The 27,890-nt window shown below is 43.1% G+C and overlaps 1 protein-coding gene across 1 annotated transcript; it reads right to left on the bottom strand.

Moving 5' to 3' along the window:
• Window positions 1-5,714: 5,714 nt before the first annotated feature.
• cdhr1a (cadherin-related family member 1a) lies at window positions 5,715-24,228 on the bottom strand (the record flags this gene model as incomplete). The annotated part of the gene is made up of 17 exons (XM_083658222.1): window positions 5,715-6,278; window positions 8,959-9,213; window positions 9,306-9,534; window positions 12,254-12,321; window positions 14,632-14,796; window positions 15,079-15,231; window positions 17,193-17,396; window positions 17,978-18,078; window positions 18,596-18,674; window positions 18,895-19,038; window positions 19,685-19,801; window positions 21,692-21,778; window positions 21,893-21,982; window positions 22,097-22,147; window positions 22,325-22,470; window positions 23,077-23,172; window positions 24,168-24,228. The coding sequence occupies 17 exons, from the start codon at window positions 24,226-24,228 to the stop codon at window positions 5,715-5,717; spliced, it is 2,610 nt and encodes an 869-aa protein (XP_083514348.1).
• Between the last annotated feature and the right edge of the window lie 3,662 nt (window positions 24,229-27,890).

Here is a 27,890-nt window from a genome sequence, read left to right as displayed (position 1 = left end):
GTGTTAACTATCGCCCAGGCAGGAAGGCTTCCCCGCACGGCTGAGACGCTGCAGTGACATGGGCGACAGACTACAGTGAAGACACATCTCCAACCCAAACAGTGCTCCACTTAACCACCACCTCTTGTGTAGCCCCCAAGGTGTAATGTATTTACAATATTTACAAACAAATACTAATTTCATCCAGGTAATGTTACTGTTTGGCATATTACTATTATAGGGCATGGGCTTCACCATGACAGTTCCACTTTAAGTTAAACATATTTCAAGTCATTATTGCTCGTCAATACACATTTCACCAGAGATTACTAAAAAAGAATAAAAATAATTGCCTCTTTGAGGTTGGTTCAATGTTCTTCTTCGGAAAGAGTCCTGAATTCTCCGTCCTGTGTATGGAATGGAAAAGGTAACAGTCAATCTGAGGACTGATTTACAGAGGTGAATACCAAACATGACAGGCCTTGCAGGGCAGGACTTACTCGCAGAGCTGGAAGCAGATCGTACAGGGGTGGAGCCAGTAGATCCATGTCCTAGAAAGATGCTCATTTGCGTTGACATCACCTGCACAGTGCACAGACATGGCCAGACAAATGTCAATGGAAAGTATTTGAGAAGTTATTAAATGTTCAAATCCTATTTAATTTAAGAGTTGTGACCAGCAGCTCAGCAGGTCATTCTGTCGGTTGGCCGGTCCCCAACAATTTCACCACACTTAGGTTAAATGAGGCAAGGTAGTCGTGTCATGTGTGCGCGTGTGTTTCTGTTCATGTCAATTGATGGAAAAAGGGGGCAATGGGGGCCATATTTAATAACTGCAGGGTGGCAGAGTAGAGTGGATCCTGCACCTGCCACCATGAATGTTACAAAAGTGTGTGTGTGAGAGAGAAAGCTTGAATTCATGTACATACACATACAGATCCTTTAAAAAAAAATTGAATATCATGGAAATACCATGGATGACCGTGGGCTTCAGCAGATTGTCAAGCAGACGATTAAAAAATTTGGCGGAGATTCAGAGGGAGTGGACTGAGGCTGGAGTCAGTCATAACTGAGAAGTAACTGCTGATTTTCTTCACACTATTCTAATTTCTTGAAATACTGTTTTGGGGGGTTTTCTGGAGCTGTAGGCCAAAATGATGAAAAATGACACAAATAAAGGCTAGAGATATTTCACTTTGTGTGTAATGAATCTATAATCTATGAAAGTTTCACTTTTTGAAAGGAATTATGGAAAAAACTACCTTTTCCATGATATGCTAATTTTTTGGAAAGGATCTGTACATTGTAGCAGCTACTTCACATTTGTGCTTGTTACTTGAATATGTCGGATTAAATGCAACACTGGCACTAATTGTTCCAATCACGTCTCGTTCCACATATCTGATGTGAAATCATTGCAAGTTCAACGCCATAACTTCATGTCCAATCAGAACTGTTCAATGTAGCCGAATGCCATGGGAATTTTGTTGGAATTACTGCACCCACTAATTTAGGGGTGCCAAATGAACACAGTAGCCTACTATAATCAAATTCAAATGAACACAGTACTATAATCAAATTCAAATGAACACAGTACTATAATCAAATTCAAATGAACACAGTAGGCTACTATAATCAAATTCAAATGAAGTACTGACCACAGACTGTAGAAAGAGATGTAATGCAGGATAGCCAAGCGAATGTGTTTGGATGGAAGTTTGACGCTAGGCCAATCAGAGGCAGAGAGGGGCGGGTTATGCCTTCGCATAGCCTTCGCCATCATCCGAAAAAAATATCGCCTCCGGGACAACAACGCTTCCTACCCAGCGTGTGCACGTCTTTCCGACAGGGGTGGTTGTTATGGCAACTATCAACAACAACAACAACAACTACTACTAACTACTACAAGACATAAAGACGGAAATAGGCTACCTTGTTAATGTGTCTGTCGGAGACACGGCCGAATATCAGCCTGCGCTCAGCTATGTATACAGGAAGTAAACCGGATATTCAGGTGGGTTGTGACGCGTGATTTCTAACCCCACATAGGATAAGCAATAACCACGCCCTGTGGCGCCGGGATTGGCCAGGAGCAACACTGGAGGGCACGCAGAGCGGACATTGAAATGAATTATGGTCACCTACCTTCCTTAGCATAGTAATAATAATAAGCATAATAATTCTACACAATCTACACAATCTACAAAAACATGCAATAATATAAACGGTGGTGTGTTCACGTTCATAGCTCATATAATATAATGTATCATATCGTTAATTTCAAGCTCAATTCTTACCCAGAGAAAAGGTACAGCACTGAAAATGTAACAAGCAAAAGTTTTTTAAACATCTTTATTTTAAAAGATGAAAAACCCCAGGTGCTTTAGTCCCAAGCTTCAATGCTCCTGGCCAATCCCGGCGCCACAGGGCGTGGTTATTGCTTATCCTATGTGGGGTTAGAAATCACGCGGTTGTGAAGGTTGTTATTGTTGTCAAGTTAAAACTGTCTATAGCCAGGCACTTCAAAAGTCATACAGAGAGAAGAGAGAAATACAACATGAGTGGCAATGCCTTTGTGGTTCACTGTGTATGTCAGCTGCCTCCAGAGGGAGAGGTTGTGTGTTCTAATCTGGGATGTGCACAGACTGAGCTTTCATCTATGTTTTTTGAGGCAGCAAAGTTATTTGTATTTGAATAAAAGTGTAAATAGGCGCCGCATACCAAACTTCTTTTAGTTTTTATTACAATTCGAATTAATTTGAGGATATTAAAGTGTTAACATAAATGTTATTTAAGCAACCACCACCATCCAAGCTGACCGTCCTGATTGTACCTGAAGGAAGCTTCACTTTCATGTGATCGAGAGACATAGAGAGACAGTGAGAGAGAGCGAGACTAAGAGAGTTCGCCCAAAATCCCGCTGTAAAAAGTTTGACCTGTCTGGTTTTAAAAATGTTACATTTCAGCTGTCAATCAACATAAAGCTGGTGTGTGTGTGTGTGTGTGTGTGTGGGGGGGGGGGGGGGGGGGGGGGGTTCCAGTAGACTATTGTGACACCTTGCCCGAAAGCCTAAAGAGTAAATGTGGAGTGACACCAGAGGTTTAGCGCAGGCAACCACCACCACCACCACCCAAGCTGAACGTCCTGATTGTACCTGAAGGAAGCCTCACTTTCATGTGATCGAGAGACATAGAGAGACAGTGAGAGAGAGCGAGACTAAGAGAGTTTGGCCAAAATGCCGCTGTAAAAAGTTTGACCTGTCTGGTTTTTAAAATGTTACATTTCAGCTGTCAATCAACATAAAGCTGGTGTGTGTGTGTGTGTGTGTGTGTGTGTGTGTGTGTGTGTGTGGAGGGGGGGGGGGTTCCAGTAGACTATTGTGACACCTTGCCCTAAAGCCTCAAGAGTAAATGTGGAGTGACACCAGAGTTTTAGCACAGGTTTAAGCAACCACCACCACTCAAGCTGAACGTCCTGATTGTACCTGAAGGAAGCCTCACTTTCATGTGGTCGAGAGACATAGAGAGACAGTGAGAGAGAGCGAGACTAAGAGAGTTCGGCCAAATCCCGCTGTAAAAAGTTTGACCTGTCTGGTTTTAAAAATGTTACATTTCAGCTGTCAATCAACATAAAGCTGGTGTGTGTGTGTGTGTGGAGGGGGGGGGGGGGGGTTCCAGTAGACTATTGTGACACCTTGCCCTAAAGCCTAAAGAGTAAATGTGGAGTGACACCAGAGGTTTAGCACAGGTTTAAGCAACCACCCCCACCACCACCCAATTTGAACGTCCTGATTGTACCTGAAGGAAGCCTCACTTTCATGTGATCGAGAGCCATAGAGAGACAGTGAGACTGATTGTACCTGAAGGAAGCCTCACTTTCATGTGATCGAGAGCCATAGAGAGACAGTGAGAGAGAGCGAGACTAAGAGAGTTTGGCCAAAATCCCGCTGTAAAAAGTTTGACCTGTCTGGTTTTTAAAATGTTACATTTCAGCTGTCAATCAACATAAAGCTGGTGTGTGGGGGGTTTGCAGTAGACTATTGTGACACCTTGCCCTAAAGAGTAAATGTGGAGTGGCACCAGAGTTTTAGCACAGGGTTAAGCAACAGCTGAAATGTAACATTTTTAAAACCAGACAGGTCAAACTTTCTGAATTCTACACACTGTGTTCACACTGACAACAACACAGACCATAAAGAGTGACATAGGGTGGAATTGAACAAGTGAGCAGCTGTTTATCTGACTGAGCTAGAGTCAGAGACTGACTAGACTCCTACATCAGCTTATTTCTGTCAGTGTTCAAACTACTGATGATAAAAACAGCATCACTGGTGCTGCCTGAGGCAGGAATCGAACAAACAACCTTTGAACATCTCACAACATCCACATGTTTATCTGAGTGAGCTATAGCCCACCTCCTCTTGTCATGTTTTCATATTGTCGCTTTAAACCTTGATCTGTGACTGTTGAAGTAGGGCTGACATAAATATTTGGAATTGATTTAGAAACTTTTCATGACGTGATCCCAACTTTTTTATTAAAATGATTTTAAAGGACATTGAAAAATGTGAAATTGTTATTGTTTACAATGAAACACTGCTTTACTCCTGGGCAGTATAGGATTAGAGGTCTTCCTAAGGTGATCAGTTTGATCCACTTCCCCTGGTTGAGCTCTTTACACAGTTCAAGTGTCATGAGGGAATCTCTTGTAAGGAGCTTGGCTGGACACCAGACAAACAGGAGGGCTTGTTGAAATGTTGCTCATGGCTTCATTCCTGACAAGCGACGTGGGGGCAAAGAAATGCAACAACTTCTGTGTCAACAAAAAGTTCAAAGAGTGGACGTATACAAAATGACAGAAACATGAACCATAAACGCATACAGTACCGCATGGTACTGAACCACAAACATTTTGAATGATGACATAATAAGACTGGAAAGATTGTCTTCCATTACATGAAAATGAAGTTAATTGTACACATTGATGACAAAGTACAGTAAGCTGTTCCCATGTTATAAAAAACACACGCACGCAAGCAAGCACACACGTACGCACATGCACACGCACACACACACACACACACACTGCACGTCACCCAGCAATAGAGAGGCAAAGTGACCGCCTACTTCCTGCTTCAGCACTGTACCAGAGATTTTCATCTGCCATTTATTTTCCCATAGACATTTTGTAAAATGCTTATAAAAATAGTTTTACTTGTTCAAACCAAATGGTTCAGATATATTTACTGTAGAAACAGGAGAGACCACATAACATTTCACTCGGACCAAAATGTAAAGAAATTGCAAATTTAAAGAAAATATTTTTTCGATTTAGTTTTTTTAAAGTTTTGGTCTGAGTGAAATGTTCTATGGTCTCTCCCGATTCTAAATATAGCTGAACCGTTTGGTTTGACCGAGTAAAACTAATTTTTTATAAGCATTTTACGAAATGTCTATGGGAAAATAAATGGAGGATAAAAATCTCTGCTACAGTGCTGAAGCAGGAAGTAGGCGGTCACTTTGCCTCTCTATACACCCACCAAGTGTGAAATAGATCGGATGAACAGTTCTCATGATATGCGAAGGACACGCACGCACGCACGCAAACACACACACACACACACACACACACACACACACACACACACACACACACACACACACACACACACACACACACACACACACACACACACACACACACACACACACACACACACACACACAGAGCTCTTCTAGTATTGGTTCTGCATTCTCTTCTGCTCCAGTCTCATTTTGAGCTCTGAGACCAGTGCTTTGTTCACAGTGTCCTGTACGCTCATCTCTTTTCTCCGTTTGGGCTTGACCGCCACCGCCGCCGACACCGTGGGCACCGCCCACTGCCTGTTCCCTGCTATGTAGGTGGGGGGCGGAGGGGGCAGAGAGGGGGCACAGGGTGGCGCGGGCGGGGGCCACTGTCTCACCACCACATTGCCGATATTGTTGTTATAGTTGACGTTCTCCACGATGACCTCAGCTGGTTCTGGCTCCTCTTCCTCCACACGGAATCTCACCCCGGGGTTGTCGGGCTTCTTGAAGGGGTTCCTCAGGGCCCAGCCGTGGTGCCGCGGCCTCCGCTTGACGCGCCGATTGGGCAGGATCCGGTTGGACTTTTTGTTGCGCATGAAGGTTGCGGTGGAGATGATGACTGTGACTATGAGCATGAGACTAATGAAACCAGCGAGCATGCCTAGGATGTGCAACGGCTTGTCTCTACTATGCATAAAAAATGATGCCAAAGGCCCCCCACTGAGTTGGGTCTGTAAAAGAGCACAGGGAGAATGTGTGTGTTACTGCAGGTATTATTATCATTTGGACGTTGGGACGTACAAAATGTTACTTCTGCCAAAGAGACCCAGCTGAATTCAGAAATGAGTCACGACCAATACTCCAGTGTAACTCTCCAATGCCATTCATCAGAGGTCCTGATGTCAGTTTAAAAAGAGAAGATCTATTTCTGGGTGCTCTTGACAATTAAACACGTTGAAAATATTAATTCTCTTTGATCAACTGTTTTGTTTTGCTCACATTTCTGTCAAGACAAGATCAGAAGGGTTGATTGGGACACCCATAGCTGAGACCATTCAGCTAGTCCATTTGTCGATGAAATGATGGTATGAATTGATTTGAATGAATGTTAGAAACTACAAAGCTGAATTCATCCATTCATTGGATTTTGAAAAGTTGTCTTAATTTTTTTGGGGTGTGTGTATCATAATGTGATTAGTACATAAAAAAAAATTAAACTGTCAAGAGAATAATCTATATTGTGCTCCTGTACAGTACTCTTTTACAGACACAACCTTATCCTAGCACAGCAACTTTTCAAAATAAAATGCCAGAAATTCTTCTGAAATCATCAGAAATTCTGATGACCTCAAGGCAAGCTTGATCTATGGCATGTGCCTCCTTGTAATCTTTCTGATCTTGCCCTGATGGTGGATGCGGGACTTTTTCACAGAGTTCCAGTAAATAAGTGTTGAAATGAGGATTGTCAATGAAATGGCGAAGGAGACAAGGGTCAAACAGATCCCAAACACAGCCCCTCGACGCTTCCTGAGGCCCAAGAAGTACGAGACAAATCTGGATTTGACCTGAAAACACAATAATTGCATGTGCATGAGATTCAATTGGTCTAGCAAATTTAAAATGGCTATCTAAAGCGATCTAAGCAAAGAAGTGATTGAAGCTTTGGGGCTGTGTTCATAAGAGTCTGCAGAAAGGTACCACCTCCACATGCAGCTCACTTGAGTGTTTCAGCACATACACAAGCCATACTCTAGAGCAGGGGTCGGCAACCTTTTTGATATGAAGTGCCATTTTCAATTTTGCTTGTCAATCAGTGTGCCACACCAAGACTAATGACTCGCACATCCAAATGTAACGTTATTCCTTCCAAAATCAGGACATTGAAGTAAAGCACTATACACAGCACGGCCCTTCTCTGTCTTGCTCGCTGGCACTTTTCATCTGCTTTCTGCTGCCCAGAGCCATGTATATAGGATATTTACGGTAGTGACCCACTCTCTGCCTCTGATTGGTTGCCTTCTATGGCAGCAGCAGAGCAATTGAGTTGCATCTTACTGCTCTGCTGCAACCAATCAGAGGCAGAGAGTGGGTCACTACCGTAAATAATATAAAAAAAATAAGTAACATGCCGCGCAATAAATTGCAAATGGCTGTGAAGTAGGTAATTTGATAGCGCACTTCAACATTTCTACAAAAAATCTCAATTGCGCACTTATTGCTGCTGTGCGCTGCCGTGCCAGTGGTTAACCCTTCACATGCCAGATGTGGCACCCGTGCCATAGGTTGCTGACCCCTGCTCTAGAGTCTATGGAATCTAATTAGAGAAATGCTAAACATGCTTACATTAGATTTTGGGGCTTGCACTGCAAATTACTGATAGAAAACACTCACACTACAGGTTGAATTAATGAATTCAGCAGATTTAATTAATGAATTCAGCAGATTTAATTCATTTCTGCATTATGCTACCTCCACATTATGTTCTGATGATGAGGATAGAGAAGAATGCACATGTGACCTTGTCACAATTTCTGCACATATAGAACTCCATCTGAGGTTTTTGATAAGGTGAAGAAATAATGCACATAAATACAAATATGCACATTGCTATCTGCATTTGTAAATTGTGAATTATTTTTCATATTGCACATATGCACACCTAGACACACACCAAAGGCCTTATGTGGACCCGTTATTTTGCATACGATATTCTCCTCACATGCTGTAATCCAGATATTTGCATACTTTTCATGCATATTTATTTATGTACGAGTGTGGTAATACTAGTGTTGTAATTGTTGGTTGTTTTTCATGCAAATCGTTTTTTTGTGTGTGCTTGCCACAATAGAGCCACTGCTCTGATTGGCCGTCTGTACTGGAGGTCCAATCTCCTTCTCTAGACCTGATTGGTTGGTTTGAATCTGGTAAAAAGGGGCACTTTTCCAGTTTCCATTTCTGAATACTCAGAGTATTCAAATATGTCAAATACTGTACGCGACTCTCCTTTAAGGTTTCATCTTATCATATCTACTTGAAAGCAGACTTATTTCCTACAAGAAACACTCATAGGACTCCAATCTGGGAACCCAGAGTCTATTTCTGCATGTAAATAGACTCTGGGACAGCCGTACCTTTTTTTTAGGATTCCTGTACAGCGCGAATCTCCCGCCCGGGACTTCCACTTCTGCACAGCGGTGCCTTTTAAAAACATACATTGCAGTGCTTTTATTTTGAATGCTAAACATAAAAATTATTTTATATTCACTAGCGTTCGGGACTGGAAATCTTATATTTGCAACAACAGAGTGGCACTGCGCAGAGGCGGAAGTCCTGGGCGGAAGATAGACTCTGGGTTCCCAGATTGATATGGGTCTAACTGACATACTGCTACTCTCAACTCTGTCTACTTACGGCTTCAGTGATGTCAATCTTGACAACTGCAGTGGTGCTGAAGGAGGGCTGTCCGCGGTCTCGGGCCTGGACCACCACTGACCAGGTGCAGTCCTTCTGGTTGGTGATGTTCTGAACGATGTCCATTGACTTGATGTAGGACTTGAGCATGATCTCCCCCGTGTCAGAGTCGATGTCAAAGATGTTGTTTGGGTCAGCTTTCATGATGGAGTACTCGATGACATTGTTGGGTTCCTCCGCATCGTCGTCCACAGCCTGTGTGCAGATCATTAAAACAACACCAAGAATTATACTGGCTTTCATTTGATCTGACACTCGCAGCAATTACTATTTCCACAAGAACATACCTCTATTTTCACTGGTGCTCCGATGATCATAGTCTTCTCTAGGAAGTTCTCGTGGAACGCAGGCGGGTGGTCATTCAGGTCCAACACAGTCACAAAGACCTCAGCCAGGCTGTACTTCCCCTCTGTGTCTTCTGCCTTCACATAGAAGTTATACTTGGATCTCACCTCTGCGTCCAGGCTGGCCCAGGGCTGAGTGTAGATGATCCCAGATTTCGGCTGTATCAGGAACCTGTGATTGGGGCGACATCATTGAAATGTTACTTTTCAATGATTAGTTTTAAATATAGCCATGTCATGTTAAAGTTGTGTGAACTGTCGCAGTTTTTAAAATGTACACCGCACAGCCGGGGCTAGAGTGAGCACTCAAGGCTGGCTCCATAGGGTCCCATTGTCGTTTCCACCCGGAAACGCGGTGTGTTTACCAAAATGCTGCTCGGCTGATCCCTCGTATAGAACAAGAATGGAATCAGATGTTTTTTCAGTGACTGAATTATGTACTCGCCTACTATAACTGTCTTGCAAGGTAATTGGAAAGATGGAAGCAAAGAGCAAAGTCTATTTCCTCCTCCAATCCCATTAGAGGATTAACAAAGACAGAGGAGCAGCAGCCAAAGACAGGACCAGTCCTGAGCATGGTGTAGATCAGGACTACATGGTCCTGAGCATGGTGAAGACCAGGACTACATGGTCCTGAGCATGGTGAAGACCAGGACCACATGGTCCTGAGCATGGTGAAGATCAGGACTACATGGTCCTGAGCATGGTGAAGACCAGGACTACATGGTCCTGAGAATGAAGTATTGTATCAATGGAGGCTAGGCTTAGCGTAAAAATGACAAAAATGCAGATTATATGCAGACACAGAACCAAGAAATGCAACTACAAATACAGTAGAACGCCATTGCAAAATGAACGATGGATTAGGTTAGAAGTACCCTCATGTGACAAGATGGTTTTGACTGAAAAAGCATGAATTTAGTTCAAAATATTCCAAATCTCTCTCTGCTGCTTATTTTAGAAATCACTCTCTGAGATGACATGTGAGGTCACTTATCTCCTCTTAATTCACTGCAGAGCTCAAAATCTGTACACAGGAGTGCAAAAACACTTTAATCCTGCCTACATTTCTTGGTAACAACAAGTAGTGTGTCGGGAAAAGCACTTTGAAGAGAGATTCAACATGAGCCTACTGACATACGTCTGTTTGGATTGGTACATTCTCACTCAACACAATTAATATTTAATTAGTTTTACTTTTGTTTTGTCTTAAATATAGTATTTTATGTTACATGTGGAAGATCAGTCTTTACTTGATGGGTACAGTATTGAGGTGTGTTAGGAACTGAATGGTATAGAATTCAGCTGAGACTCCAGCTGTAGGGATATGTAAGGCATTTTTGGACTGCTTCAGTATGTGAGGGTTGATCCACTGATATGAGGCTGAGCCTTTTTTCTCTGAAGTCAGGTTTATATTGGAAATCTAATAACAGTCCAGCCTAAAGACAATACAGGCAAAGCCTCTGAGGGACTAGTGTGCTTAGGTTCATTTATGAAACAAACAGAAGCAAGTTCAAATATGAAAACATTTGCTTGCATCTCGTCTGCTGGAACCTCGTTAGCTGATTTTCTCCATTAAGACTCACAACATGAGTAGAGAGAGACAGAGAGACAGACAGACAGAGACGAACAGACAGACAGACAGACAGACAGACAGACAGACAGACAGAGACGAACAGACAGACAGACAGACAGACAGACAGACAGACAGACAGACAGAGACGAACAGACAGACAGACAGACAGACAGACAGACGGACGGACGGATGGACAGACAGACTTATCTTTGTAACACAAACACAGAGGGCCTCAAGCTGTGGGAGGGCAGTGTCAGTGTCTGGACTAGCCTTGCGTTCTCAATCATACATTCATAAATATGTGATATTTCTATTACACACTACTCAAGTTTTGAAACTGAGTTTGGTTGAAATCTACAAAACTGCAAACAAGTAAAACAGTCAATTTCTTTCCCCTGGGCAGACAAAACTACAAAGCTGGAGACAGATTTTGAACAGGCGGCGACTACTAGTGAAAATGTGGCTATGACAACTGATTAGCACTTCAGGATGTGTCCGATATCTCATCTGCAAATGTATGTGTGGAGTTGTGCATCATGGAAGAAATAAGGTGGTGTGGGGACGAGAGGGGGGGGGGGAGGAGAGCGGGGGGGGGGGGGGGGGGGGCGAGAGGAGAGCAGAGGGGGGGAGAGAGGAGAGCGGGGGGGGGGGGGGGGAGAGGAGAGCAGAGGGGGGGAGAGAGGAGAGCAGAGGGGGGGAGAGAGAAGAGCAGAGGGGGGGAGAGAGAAGAGCAGAGGGGGGGAGAGAGAAGAGCAGAGGGGGGGAGAGAGGAGAGCAGGGGGGGGGGAGCAGACCAGAGGGGGGAGAGAGGAGAGCAGAGGGGGGGAGAGGAGAGGGGGGGGGAGCAGACCAGAGGGGGGGCGAGAGGAGAGCAGAGGGGGGGAGAGAGAAGAGCAGAGGGGGGGAGAGAGGAGAGCAGGGGGGGGGGGCAGACCAGAGGGGGGAGAGAGGAGAGCAGAGGGGGGGAGAGGAGAGGGGGGGGAGCAGACCAGAGGGGGGGCGAGAGGAGAGCAGAGGGGGGGAGAGAGGAGAGCAGAGGGGGGGAGAGAGGAGAGCAGAGGGGGGGAGAGAGGAGAGCAGAGGGGGGGGAGAGAGGAGAGCAGAGGGGGGGAGAGAGGAGAGCAGAGGGGGGGAGAGAGGAGAGCAGAGGGGGGGGAGAGAGGAGAGCAGAGGGGGGGGAGAGAGGAGAGCAGAGGGGGGGGAGAGGAGAGCAGAGGGGGGGGAGAGAGGAGAGCAGGGGGGGCAGAGAGGCCTGGTTTCCATAGAGACCATAATCCCTAGCTACGGCCCTGGCAAAGGCTATTATTATACTCACAACTCAGCCCCTGAGCCATAGATGGAGTACTTCACCTCCCCCCAAAGTCCTGAGTCTGGATCTGTTGCCTGCAGACAAGCAGAAAAGAGACATAACGTGCTGCTGCTTTGTGTGTTCTGGTTGTTGCAGAGGTTTGTCGTTCAGTTTAACACAGTAATCGAGGTTCTTTGGAACCACTTGCATCAATGTGGATTCAAGTCTGGCGTCAAACTAATTGATCTCTTTAACCAAAATCACACACGTTTTTAAGCTATTCTATGTGATGTCCTTTTTGATAACAACTTTTCACAAACAAATTCACTGAGCCTCCCCTGAAACCGTTTGGCGCCCCGCTGGGGAGGCCTGCCCCACACTTTGAAATCCTTCACCTACAGTACAGTGACCATCTCTTTCTATATAGCACCACTGCTGTTTTCCCTCTTTCCATCCTGAACAGTTGAGGTTGGAGATTTTAAGTCCTTTGCTAAATGGAATGAACAGTACAGTCAGTCAGTCCCCCTGTACTGTTCTAACAGTACAGAGGGACTGACAGTACAGAGGGACTGACTGACACTGACTGTGAATGGATCTGTGTTGGACTGTATTCATCATCATCATAATCTGTGTCTGACTGTCCAGTGTCTCCATGTGTGTCTGTCTGTGTCTGACTGTCCACTGTCTCCATGTGTGTGTCTGTGGTTGACTGTCGGCTGTCTCCGTGTGTGTGTCTGTGGTTGACTGTCCACTGTCTCCGTGTGTCTGTCTGTGGTTGACTGTCTGCTGTCTCCATGTGTGTGTCTGTGGTTGACTGTCCACTGTCTCCGTGTGTCTGTCTGTGGTTGACTGTCCACTGTCTCCGTGTGTCTGTCTGTGGTTGACTCTCCGCTGTCTCCATGTGTGTGTCTGTGGTTGACTGTCCACTGTCTCCGTGTGTCTGTCTGTGGTTGACTGTCCACTGTCTCCGTGTGTCTGTCTGTGGTTGACTCTCCGCTGTCTCCATGTGTGTGTCTGTGGTTGACTGTCCACTGTCTCTGTGTGTGTGTCTGTGGTTGACTGTCCGCTGTCTCCGTGTGTGTGTCTGTGGTTGACTGTCCGCTGTCTCCGTGTGTGTGTCTGTGGTTGACTGTCAGCTGTCTCCGTGTGTCTGTCTGTAGTTGACTGTCCGCTGTCTCCATGTGTGTGTGTCTGTGGTTGACTGTCGGCTGTCTCCATGTGTGTGTCTGTGGTTGACTGTCCGCTGTCTCCGTGTGTCTGTCTGTAGTTGACTGTCCGCTGTCTCCGTGTGTGTGTGTCTGTGGTTGACTGTCGGCTGTCTCCGTGTGTGTGTCTGTGGTTGACTGTCGGCTGTCTCCATGTGTGTGTCTGTGGTTGACTGTCCGCTGTCTCCGTGTGTCTGTCTGTAGTTGACTGTCCGCTGTCTCCGTGTGTGTGTGTCTGTGGTTGACTGTCGGCTGTCTCCGTGTGTGTGTCTGTGGTTGACTGTCGGCTGTCTCCATGTGTGTGTCTGTGGTTGACTGTCAGCTGTCTCCGTGTGTCTGTCTGTAGTTGACTGTCCGCTGTCTCCATGTGTGTGTCTGTGGTTGACTGTCCACTGTCTCCGTGTGTGTGTCTGTGGTTGACTGTCAGCTGTCTCCGTGTGTGTGTCTGTGGTTGACTGTCAGCTGTCTCCGTGTGTCTGTCTGTAGTTGACTGTCCGCTGTCTCCATGTGTGTGTCTGTGGTTGACTGTCCACTGTCTCCGTGTGTGTGTCTGTGGTTGACTGTCAGCTGTCTCCGTGTGTGTGTCTGTGGTTGACTGTCAGCTGTCTCCGTGTGTCCAAGGTCACTGGCAGGCTGCTCTTTTATCTGATTGAAATTGCCTGGGATCAGGCGGTGACGAGCCTCTCTGCTGCTCACGCAAGAGCCGGATTTATTAGTGAGCCTGTAGAAGGCTGATGAACTGACAAGGGCAAAGCTTCCAGTAGCCACTGAATGTAAACCATCCAGTTGTGTTGGTGATGACCAGTGTTAGGCAAGTTATTTTCAAAATGTAATATACTACATATTACTAGTTACTTTCATTTGAAAGTAATACGTTACTTTACAATATTACAATATAACTCGTTACTTATTACACTACTTTTGCATTACTTTCACCAAAATAACAGCAGTAGCAGAATGACATCGCCACCCTGGAACATCCCGAAAAAGAATTTAAACCGTCTTGAAGTCAGTGTAAACCGTCAAAAAATGTATCCTTTTCCTCTGTTATTGGCATCTATAGTGGTTATTTGCATAAAAACACACCACACATTTAGGGAATCAATGGCTGTCTTGGGCATTTGGTTAAAATCAGCATTCCTCTTTAGCCGAGAGTGATGCCATCATGTATCTTTAGACAGGATGAACACACTCGCTCACCGTCACAGACACCACATTGGAGCCGCCGGGTGAGTTTTCGGGGATTCTGGCGATGTAGTAATCTAAGGAGAACTTGGGCGCGTTGTCGTTGGTGTCCACGAGATGAATCACTATGTCTGCCGTGGCACTGAATCTCTCTTCTGTATCGACCTCCACTGCAAGTATCTAAGGAAAGGAAAGGTAAATAAACATACATTAATTAATAAATGAATGAATAAATAAATAAATAAATAAATAAATACATAAATAAATAAGATTTAAAAGAACATGAGAAGAGAACAGGACATAAATGCCACTACTTATAATCCCCTTAAATATCATGGCCATTTGTAGAGAAATGTGTGCATTGTGACTTTTTTTTCCATCCCATTTTAATCTACTGCGTTGTGCAGTTAGTTCATTTGCAGGAAAGGAGATGCGAAGGATACCACAGACAAACGGGTTCACCTTGTATGTGAGAAAATGGTGCTTCTCATAGTCCATAGCAGCAGAGTCATCCACTAGGATCGTGACCTGGGCCTCATTGAGCACAGTCTGAGGCACGACCCGCAGCATCCGGCCCGGTCCAATCAGTCTCAGATTGAATTTAGCGTTAGCACCCTGCGAGGATACAACACAGTAACATTTAGCATTAGCACCCTGCTTAGGATACAACACATTAACATTTAGCATTAGCACCCTGCGAGGATACAACACAGTAACATTTAGCATTAGCACCCTGCGAGGATACAACACAGTAACATTTAGCATTAGCACCCTGCTTAGGATACAACACACAGTAACATTTAGCATTAGCACCCTGCGAGGATACAACACAGTAACATTTAGCATTAGCACCCTGCTTAGGATACAACACAGTAACATTTAGCATTAGCACCCTGCGAGGATACAACACAGTAACATTTAGCATTAGCACCCTGCTTAGGATACAACACACAGTAACACTTAGCATTAGCACCCTGCTTAGGATACAACACAGTAACATTTAGCATTAGCACCCTGCTTAGGATACGACACAGTAACATTTAGCATTAGCACCCTGCTTAGGATACAACACAGTAACATTTAGCATTAGCACCCTGCTTAGGATACGACACACAGTAACATTTAGCATTAGCACCCTCCTTAGGATACAACACAGTAACATTTAGCATTAGCACCCTGCTTAGGATACGACACAGTAACATTTAGCATTAGCACCCTGCTTAGGATACAACACAGTAACATTTAGCATTAGCACCCTGCTTAGGATACGACACACAGTAATATTTAGCATTAGCACCCTGCTTAGGATACAACACAGTAACATTTAGCATTAGCACCCTGCTTAGGATACGACACACAGTAAAATTTAGCATTAGCACCCTGCTTAGGATACAACACACAGTAACATTTAGCATTAGCACCCTGCTTAGGATACGACACACAGTAACATTTAGCATTAGCACCCTGCTTAGGATACAACAGAGTAACATTTAGCATTAGCACCCTGCTTAGGATACGACACACAGTAACATTTAGCATTATCATCTGCAGTTGTTTTCCCCTACAGAACATGCTGGGGTTATGGGAGGCCTAAACATGCAGGAAGGAACCTATTTATAGTCATCTGCATTTGTTAAAATACCAGCGGAAACCACATAATCCATGCAGTATCATCCATCCAATCAATGTAAAAGCATCTTTTTACGTCAAACTTTCTATATTTTCGATGTGGGATGAATTAATAGGGTATCTATCTGCTGCAGCAGTATTATAATGGAAGATAACAACATTGCTCATGAACTTATCCTTTCATGTCCTTTTATAGACAGCAAGCTAGACTGTCTGCTCTTTTGAGCACATTATTGTTAGCGTGTGAAATGCTAATTCTCTCAGTGTCTCATATCCAGTTTTGGGCAAGTTACTTTCAAAATGTAATATACCACATATTACTAGTTACTTTCATTTGAAAGTAATACGTTACTTTACAATATTACTGTCTGTGTAGAGTAACTCGTTATTTATTACACTACTTTTGCATTACTTTCACCAAAAATAACTGCAGTAGCAGAATGACATGGCCACCCTGGAACCATCCCCAGAAACAATTTAAACCGTCTTGAAGTCAGTGTAAACCGTCCAAAATTCTAAATGTTATCCTTTTCCTTTGTTATTGTCATCTATAGTGGTTATTTGCATAAAAACATACAATTTGATTAGGAAATGATTGTATCTTTACTTAAATGTTCTTTGATAAAGAAAATGTAACTCAATTTGTAACTTGTGTTACTTGACAAAGTAACTGGTATAATATTACTGAAATCCTATTGTAAGTTATATTACTGAGTTACTGCTAAAAGTAATATATTACATGTAATATGTTACTTTTGTAATGAGTTACCCCCAACACTGCTCATATCACAATGTAATTGTATCATTACAGTAGTGTAGTGCTGTTACATAATAACCATCACTGTTCCTTCCTTTTGGCTCATTGATCTGGCTTTCAAAGGCAACAATATCGACGCTGCTGTCTTCTCACTAAGCAGTCACTCAACCACTAATACGAGTTACTGCACCTGATCGGAGTCGTTGACGGTGATCTTCAGACCCCTGAGTATCTCTCCCTCTGGCGGGTGCTCGTACATGGTCAGCTCAAACATGTTCTGCGGGCCTTTCTCCCCATAGAAAGTGGGTGGGTTATTGTTCAGGTCGACCACCCGGACCACCAGTGTGGTCTCCCCGTGGTCCACGAAGCTGCCGTCAGGGGCGACCTCTGATGCCTGGACACACAGGGTCATAGGTCAGTCAGTCCACATTTGTGATTTAGCTATGTTTTTACCACTTTTTCCTTTCCTAATGAGATTTCTGTGGGAGTTTTTCCCTACAGTAGGTCTTTACTTGAACATGATTAATACATTATTTTCAATGTAATCAAATCAAGAAGAAAGGTAGAAAACTATATATCTGCGTCCCCGGAAGGCTTTTCCAACGCCGGCCTCCGCTTGGTGTATAAAAGCCCCGGTGGCCAAGCGAAGCATCGTCAGTGTTTGTCTACAAGCTTTCATCTCACACGCCTCCGAATTCAGCATCTCGTTTCCCAGAATTCAAGGTCACCTTGGGGACGCCCGGGGATGACTGCTCGTCACGTCATCCCCATGTACTTCAGCTGCCCACCGCTTCTGGTAAGCCTCTAAGCGCGTGTGTGTGTGTGTGTGTGTGTGTGTGTGTGTGTGTGTGTGTGTGTGTGTGTGTGTGTGTGTATGTGTGTGTGTGTGTGTATGTGTGTGCAATGTATCTGCTCGTTGGCCCTATACTACCACATGACATAATAAACAGAATGGCTGAATGAATGACGTCTTACCCTGACTTTAATGTTGAAGATCTCTCTCTTCAGATACAGGGGCTGAGTCAGTAAGGTGATGCGGCCGGATGTTTTATTGATGCTGAAAACACCATCATGGCCTGCAGAGGTGATCAGCAGACAGACCTATGAACACTCCCATCACACCAAACCTCGTCATCTCCTTCACTTTATTCTAGTACTGTACTTTTATTAATACGACTTTGCAAACAGTATACTGCAGCCATAAAACCACTTAGTTTTGCTGTAATATAGCAGTAAAATATACAGGACTCGTCTAGTCCTCTAGGACAGTGGTTCTCAAATCTTTTCACATGAAGGACCCCCAAACGGACAAAAATTAGATCACAAACCCCCATTTGATAGGATTTTGTCCCATGGTCGCCCATATGATAAGATTGATGCTTTTAGATGTTTTATTACAGAAAGTGTATAAAACCCATGACCAAAATAGTCATTGTGTTACTTATGAATGAATTATAGCGAACATAAATGACCCCCTTTTGGCTGGGGACCCCCTGACATCTGTCACCTACTCCCTGGAACCCCCTCAAGGACCCCCGGGGGTCCCCGGACCCCTATTTGAGAACCACTGCTCTAGGAAGGGGAGATGCTTACCACCGACAAGTGAGTAACTGATTGGATTGGGGTTCCCCACATCTCCATCTTGGGCAAAAACAGTGTATATTTCCGATCCCTAGGAACAGATGATTTACAGCATCATAAAGGTGCGTTCTGTTAAACAAACATAACACACTGTAGAAGCTATAAGGTAACCAAGATAAATGCCATGAAATTATAAACTGTGTTCTATCAGCATGTTATTAACCCAGGAACCAAATTCCACATGCTTCACAAAATTCTCACATTAACATCAGTGACGAACTACATTATACTCATGAACTACTCATACTCACTGGCACTGACACTTCATAAACGTAGCCAAAGTACGGCGTCCCGATGAAAGATGGCGGCGTGTCCTGTGCATCTATCACGTTGATGGTCACGGTGGCGCTGGACGACAGGAACTGTTCCCTGCCGTTAAAGTTCCCACCGCCATCCTGGAACAAATGTAATACGCATTTTAAACCTCCACGATTTAACAAGTCATACGATAAAATATCATAGAATCTCTGGACAGGAGTGCTGTTCTTCTGATATATATATATATTTTTATGGAAGGCTATAGTAATAATAAGCAAATAAAAGTTAAATGTTAGGATGAGTTCCATCAAGTGGGGGATGTTTGGGATCTGTCCGGGGTCTGTTTAAATGAACAATCACATAGAGGCCATTTACACCTGGCGTTAACAAGCATTTTCTGCCATCAGATTGCAATCTGATGGCAGAAAATGCTTGTCCTCTCAATCCGCGTAAAGTTGCTGTATCCAGATTGAGAGGACACATTGCATTTCCACTTGTGTTCAATGTGTACACAATGCATCCCTGACCACCTCCGGAGGTGGTTTGGCTGATCAGTTTGCACTCCTTCTTCAATGTGTTTTGGGGGTGTTTACACCTGTACTTTCAAGGGATAAAGCACAATCTGATTGCAATCTGATGACAGAAAACACATGTTAATGCCAGGTGTAAATGGCCTCTTTATGTATAGGCACATTTCATCTATAGCCTACTGGAAAAGAATTCCAATGAAAACACATACTGCCAGAATAACGAGCAACACATAACGAGCAATACAACCAATACCTTTGCAATGACAGTGACAAAGTGTGTCTTGGATTTCTCGTAGTCCAGCGTTTCCCCAGGTTTGATACGGAGTACGCCACTGTGTCTGTCTATGGCAAACAAACTGGACTGGGAATTCTGCAACGGAGACAGGAGACAAAGGCCGCCATTTTAAAAGCTCAAACAGAGACAACAAATGAGGACGAGGTCACGTGAGTAAAGAGCGTGTGACCCCTAAACCACATTTACTAGCAGCACTCACGTGAGCTCTCATCACAAGTGGTCAGATGGGACACATCATCAAAAAAAAAACACTAAGCACTCAACAGCCACTTGAATGAGGCCACATCCTGTCTAAAGTCCATTTCTCTATCTATCCGGGTTGGATGTAAAGAGCCCATATGCCCAAGGACAGGGCAGGCAGGTGAAAGCTGCTGTCCAGATGTGCACTGCACTGCCTCGCCCGTCACTGTCACTCGGGGCCAGCTGTTCTCTGGGCCTAATAGCCCAAAGTGCAAACTAACATAGAGAAGCCAAAGCGGAACGTCGCTTCCTGCTTCAGCACTGTACCAGAGATTTTCATCCGCCATTTATTTTCCCATAGACATTCCGTAAAATGCGTATAAAAATTGTTTTACTCGTTCAAACCAAACGGGTTCAGATATATTTAGAAACAGGAGAGACCGCATAACATTTCACTCGGACCAAAACGTTTAAAAAAAGAGGGTTTAAAGGAAATATTTTTTCGATGTTGTTTTTTTAAGTTTTGGTCAGAGTGAAATGTTCTATGGTCTCTCCCGATTCTAAATATAGCTGAACCGTTTGGTTTGACCAAGTGAAACTATTTTTATACGCATTTGACCAAAAGTCTATGGGAAAATAAATGGCGGAAGAAAATCTCTGGTACAGTGCTGAAGCAGGAAGTGACGTTCACTTTGCCTCTCTATTCCCTGCCACCCGCTGCCCAGGCAGCCCTCTATAAGCCTCCCATACCTCACACAAATGTAATTGTGATTTAATCCCGCGGCCTCATGACTACACACTCGAGCACATGTACAAACATACACGCACATGCAAAAGCTCTCAAATCTAAACGATGCCAACCTCACTATCGTTCCATCAGATTAACCTTGGGAGATGGCCAGCTCGTGCTGGAATTTCCAATGAAATGCATTTTTTGGGGGGGATCTGGAATATCCTATAAAAGCATATTTTTTTGTGTGGCCATATGATGATGTATTGCAGCAGTCACAGTGGGTACTGTAGCATAGAGCAGTGGTTCTCAAATTATTTAATGCGAAGGACCCCTAAACTGACAAAAATTAGACCACGGACCCCCATTTGATAGGATTTTGTTCCACGGTCCCCCATATGATAATAAGATTGATGCTTTTAGATATTTTATTACAGAAAGTGTATAAAACCCATGACCAAAATAGTCATTGGTTTACTTTTGGAATTTCTTTTGGAACATTGGAATTATAGTGAAAATAAATTACCTCCCTTTTGGCTGGGGACCCCCCTGGAACCCCCTCAAGGACCCCTGGGGGTCCCCGGATCCCCATTTGAGAACCAGTGGCATAGAGACACTGCATGAAATAGGCCATGCCCATCACGGGGGAAAGCGCTCCATTCACTCCCATACACCAGCGTCATTTTCCTTGAATTAAAAGCTAAAAGCTGTTGTGTGGTGGGCTGCGCAGACAACAAATGTAAAAAATTGCCAATTTTTTGTACTCCCGAGCAAAACAAGGAAGCCATTGAGAATTGGCGAGAAGAAAAATGTGTATCTAGCTGTCAAGGAAGTAAGTTGGAGTGTTCATCTTCCGTACAGGATATACCGTATGACCTTTGTGTGCAACACGCAGAGTTTTTGTTTTGGGCGTGGTTTCTGAATGATGACGCGCTCCGCAGTGTCTCTATGGACGGTGGGTGGGGGTTGTTACCTGTAGCATGGTGGGTGGGGCTTGTTACCTGTAGCATGGTGGGTGGGGCTTGTTACCTGTAGCATGGTGGGTGGGTTGTTACCTGGAGGTAGTAGCTGACCGAGCCTCCGGAGCCTGTGTCTCTGTCCACAGCCTGGACGTTGTAGATGCTGCTTCCAGACTCAGTTGTCTAAAATGGGCAGAAAATAATCCAAGTCACATATAGGGCATAAAGAACAATCACACAGTTATTCTGTTTTCCTGAATGACATGAATGAATAGAACAGTTTTCGAGTCAACTTACTTCCAGTACATCAACGATGGCGGGCGTATTTTGGAATTCGGGTCTTTCATCATTTGAATCCATTACAAATATTGTGACCCTTTCCACGACCTGTAAAGAGGAAGAAAAAACAATTGATATCCAAAAAGTATTATTCCCCAATTTAACTGCATATTAATACTTGCATACATACATACATACATACATACATACATACATACATACCTTGCTTCGCCCATCTGTGATGCTGACAAGAACTTCAATAGAATCTTGTTTCTGAATTGATAATGACAACAGAGGAGGAAATCAGAGAAGAAATGAGGATAATGAAAGACAAAAAACAACAACAATCATTTTAGTATTTCAGAAGACAATATGCTCAATAACGTTTACATGAATTGTAATTGACCAGAGCACAAAGCAGTCCCTATTTTCAACCCCAGTCGTTTTTACCTCTCTGTCCAGCTTCTCCACCAAGGTGATGTTTCCAGATCTGGGATCCACTCTGAAGTATTCTTTGGAGCCTGGCTCAAAGCCAAGGCCGTACCTCACCTCCTGGCCTTCAGGGTCTGTGCCGTTGAGAGAATAGATGTGTGTACCTGAAAGGTAATTATAGTTATTATCAGTGTTCAGTCTACTCAAACCAAACTGTTGACAGAAAATGCAGAATTGGAATGTACGTGGTATGCTAATGGTTTTCCAGATTTAAAATGTATATCCCCATATTGTCAAACGGAAGTATTTCAAATAAAAGACTTGATAACACTGGTTCCAAATGCCTCCAACCAACCACACTGAAGAGTTTCTTAAGTATTTGATCCAAAGCTGTTGTGGAACAAGCAGGTTGAGGTAAGCAGATGGCACCCCAGTGGCCTGACTGATGGAAGGTGTGGAGGGACAGCTGCACCTCACGCTATTCACAGCCAGCAAAACAGCCCTCACATCAACAGGTGGCTCCAGCCAGCAAAACAGCCCTCACATCAACAGGTGGCTCCTCTCCGACAGATTCCAGCCTCCTCATCAGCATGTTAGTGCGAGTGCCTAACATGCCACACAAACATCTGCTCCTCTATCAAAGACAATCTGACACCCTGCGCTCTGGAATATTGGCAACCGAAGTCAGTCATTTTGCTGATTGGTTTGCTCTCCGTCAGCCCATTAGCGGTTGAAACTAAACGCCCTGCAGGGTCAGAGGTCAACCTCACCGACAGCCGTGTCCTCCGAGAGGCTGAACAGCGCCAGGTTCCCGTTGTGGCTGTAGGGCCCATTGTCAAAGAAGTACGGGGCAAAGTCTGCATGAGCTAAGGAGAGAGACAAACATAAAAATCACAACGTATTGGCTCCAACATGCAATTGTTTGACGGTATAATAATGACAGATTCGATGTAATTACTCTCAACGGCCACAGGAGGTTACATACTGTAAATAAAGCTGGCTATAGAGAGGCAAAGCGACCGCCTCCTTCCTGCTTCAGCACTGTGCCAGAGATTTCTATCCGCCATTTATTTTCCCATATAGACATTTTGTAAAATGCTTATAAAAACAGTTTTAATTTAGAATCGGGAGAAACCATAGAACATTTCACTCAGACCAAAACTTAAAAAACGACATTGATTTCTTTAAATCAATCGCAATTTTTTTACATTTTGGTCCGGGTGAAATGTTATGTGGTCTCTCCCGTTTCTAAATATATCTGAACAGTTTGGTTTGAACAAGTAAAACTATGTTTATAAGCACTTTACGAAATGTCTATGGGAAAATAAATGGCGGATGAAAATCTCTGGTACAGTGCTGAAGCAGGAAGTAGGCGGTCACTTTGCCTCTCTATACTGTGCTAACGCCCCCCCCCTGCTCTCTATCCCTTTGGCTAGGATTACAGGTGGGTTACGTCAATGTCCTAAAATACCTCTTCTATACATAGGCCACAGATCTCTAGCGCAGGAAACGACCATTTATCACAATCATCCAGATACTATAGTTACAGTATATTGTATCTATAACATCATAATTTCACATGACGTAACATGAACGAAGGCCTATGAAACAAACATCATAAATCAAACAAGGAAATCAATATCATAAACAAACAAGGTGTAAACTCACATGCAACTATTATGAGCAAATGAGCAGGTGAAGCATTAAGAACATGGATTGAAAACACAAGTCAAATAAAAAGTCAGCACACTGCAGACACAAAGAATATAACACCATCCGCTCAGAAGCTCTCTCGTAACAGCATTTACAAATCCCATCACAGCAACAAGAGCTAATTAGGTCAATAAGATATGAAACTTACCAAAGCAGGCATGCACCAAAACACAAAGCAATGACAAATGTAAAATCTTTACATTCGTCATCCTAAAGAACGACGTGATGAAATGGCAACCATGAAGAGGGGCTCAGCGGAGCGTCCCGCACATGAGGTGTCCTTCTCAAGGTGTTTGTGGACAGCTATAAGGGGAAGGCGAGGCAGAGGCTCACATGCTAATCCAATGACAACATCTTAGCCTTAAAAACAGCTACTCACGGGCCTGCTGATGTCCACCTTAAAAACAGCTACTCACGGGCCTGCTGATGTCCACCTTAAAAACAGCTACTCCAACTGGGCTACTTCTTCATCCAATCCACAGGAGGTGGCTGGGCCTACAGGCCAGAGGAGCTGAGGGCACTATAGGCAACTTTGCTGAAGATAAGACAGGTATTCATTCATATATTAATTTTTGATGTATTCGTTGTTCTATAGCTTTTATTTACCAAAGTTAATGGGTAAATATATGTGCATTTGTCTAATAAATAATGTCTAAATATATTTTCAACCTTGGAGGAGATGCACAAGATATCTTTGGAGGTAAGAATACAAAACTTTCACAATCTTGTGAATTTACAAATGTTCAATGAATTTGACCAGTTTGTCTTAATAGCATTCTACACTCTGATACGAGTTTTCAACAAGTGCTGTCCTTCCATGTTCAGACTGAACAGTTCAGTCAAAATGTTTGCAATCAAGTTGTTTACATAAATACTACTGTAACTTTTGATCCTATATTTTCTCACGAAGTATGGCTATACTATTTTTTTTTACTACTGTAATGTTTTGCCTGTTTTATTATTGCATTAACAGCTACAAAACACCAGCTTTTGAAGTCTACTTCTGATACCACTGATATGCAGGTATAACTAATGAAAAAAATGTGATCGTTATGATAATCATGAATAAAAGCATTTACAGATAAACTGTGCTGTGTCAAACTCTTTAATGGACACTATAGTGGGATTAAAAAATGTGGCAGAATCCATACTGTCTGGCGAGTGGCCATATTTCGGCTATTGTGCTTACCATCTGCTATGCACTCCATAAGCATCTGTTGCATCGAGGCAGAAAAACATCACTACTTTTTCAATGAATAGATTAATTACAGCGCAGATGAGGAAAGTAGTCAATGATCTGATGAGATGACCCATTTCCTGCTGAGCTGGTTTCTTTATATGTGAGTCTGGACACGTTATCCTTGGTTTGTCCTCCATCAGATCATGCAGAGATGCCAACAACACAAAACAAAAGTGGCTTCTTCAAAGCTGTACTTGCTATTTACACTGCTGCCTCCAAATTAACTGATACTTCTACTCAAGTGGTTGAATACATGACATATTTATCACATTATTCTGGTTGTTTATGTTTCTTAGTTTTTATTTATTAAAACTGTGTGTGTGTCGAGGTTCTCTATTTATTAAAAACCATATTCATTTCAGTAATTTAATAGCTCTCTGGGACTTTTTGGATGGTAATCTAGGGCAACAAAACTGGTTAATCCTCTTGTTTGATACAGTAATCTAATTTGGCCCCCTCAGGTACTCTTGCAAGTAGGGGTTATATTATAATTACCTAGTGAACCTCTTTCGTCTGACAAAGATCATCTCTCTGCAAACACCAACACATCAATTAGTGATTTCTTCACTTTTACTACCGGTAGTTGTCTTTTCAGCTCAGACTGAAAATGTCTCTAATTGCTCTCATGATCAAGATCTGCAAGCATGCAAACAAAAGAGCTATAGGCACTTAAATTCTCCCATTAGATAGACCCATTAGATTAGATTAACATGCACTGCATTAGTCAGGCTTATGAAACCTAAGAAACAATAAAAACGTGTATCTTTGAATACATTTCTAAAACACTGTACTCTATGTATAGTATACAAAAGAAACATTTAAGCTGCAAGACAATTGTCTGATGCTGTAAAACGCTAACAACACGTTGCATGCAAGAGGATTTAAACACATTAGTAAACCTTTGACAGTGCGCATTTATTCTAGTGAAATGAAATCTACTTTATAATCTGAGTGGTATTAGTCAAATGTATATAGCCTGACCTCAATGGCTGCTCGGTGCACCGATTGTGCTTTCTGCAAAGTCGGCACACAGTCATTATGGGAAGCAAAACAATACATAGATATGAAAGCCAAAAATGTATTTTTATGAATAGCAGCAGTGAATGATTTACTGACTTTTGCCAACAGTCAAATCCCCATATAAAGGGAGGCCTTTCAGATGTCAAAACTAATGTGCAGGGGATGTATTGTGTATTTATTTCTGATCATCTCCTCATTTACCACTATGTGATCTTAGGGGATTGCTATCTACCTATGTGTTATATTTTACTGTGTTATATATTACTAATCGTAAGTATTATCATTTTTTGTACCATGTATATTGATTGTTTAGACACTAGGACTTTCTTTTATTTCTGTATTTGATATGTACTATGTGCGCACAGGACTCTGCGCGCCCAGGGACTACAGATGCAAATTAGCTCTTAGCTATCTCTGGTGCAATATGTTTATTGTGTACTGTCCCTGCTCAAATAAACAAGAAAGATAAAGATAAAGATTATGAGGATATTTCATCACAATATACATTGACTGCAAAAGATCACCTGTCAGGTTGCCTCAGTGTGATTGTTGTCATGGCTGTGGTTGCAGGTTTAATTCCCGTGGCGCTGGCAGATGGCAGGCCTGCAGATGAACCCACTGTTGCTGTAATCCTCCTCATCTTGTAATGCACAGGGCCTGTCTGTTGGAGACACAAGGGTCAATCACACAGAAATGTGCAGCGCAATTAGCACACACAATATTGCCAAAAGCGGCCACGGATCCTGGTAGACTAGTGGACATCTTAAATATTGCGTGCAATACGTTTTTCCATCATCTATCATCATCATCAGTGAACTTTGTTTTGAAATAAGCCCTGCACATACGCTGTGCCATTCAAACCTGCCACTGAAGCGTATGTACAGAGTATGGTTGACTGTCTTTGCACTGTACAAGATTCAAGATCTCAAGATTCAAGATTTTTATTGTCACTCCGTAGTACAAGTATCACGTGTGAAATTCTTGTGCTGTTGGCACCGTTACAACATAGTGCAAAAAATAAAAGATATATAAATAAAAACAAGAGGCAACAAGCAGTAAAGCAGTAAGACACGCCACAGACAGTGGCGTGTTCACTGCCCATAGTGCAAATGGCATGAACATACTTTAAACATAATTAAACATAATAACATTCTGTTAGGTGCAAATAGCGTATACTTAATTAAACATACTATTGAACATTAGTCATACATAATGGTAGCATCTACAGTGCGGTATCATAAGGATAAATATCATAAGGATAAAGGCTCGCTGCTCATCTCTAGTCATCTTCTTTAGTTTCTAATCCCGTGCCTTCAATCATAGCAGCACGGGCTGACCTCTTTGTTCCTCTTGGAGACAGAGCCATTAGGCTGCCCGTGGCAATAGAGAGGCAAAGTGACCGCCTACTTCCTGCTTCAGCACTGTACCAGAGATTTTTATCCGGCATTTATTTTCCCATAGACATTTCGTAAAATGCTTATACAAATATTTTTACTTGGTCAAACCAAACGGTTCAGATATATTTAGAATCGGGAGAGACCATAGAACATTTCACTCGTACCAAAACTTAAAAAACTAAATAGAAAAAATATGTTCTTTAAATGCGCATTT

Source organism: Poromitra crassiceps (genome assembly GCF_964638095.1).
Source record: "Poromitra crassiceps genome assembly, chromosome: 22".
In the NCBI taxonomy this organism is placed as follows: Eukaryota; Metazoa; Chordata; class Actinopteri; order Beryciformes; family Melamphaidae; genus Poromitra; species Poromitra crassiceps.
This window is presented reverse-complemented; position numbering and strand designations above follow the sequence as displayed.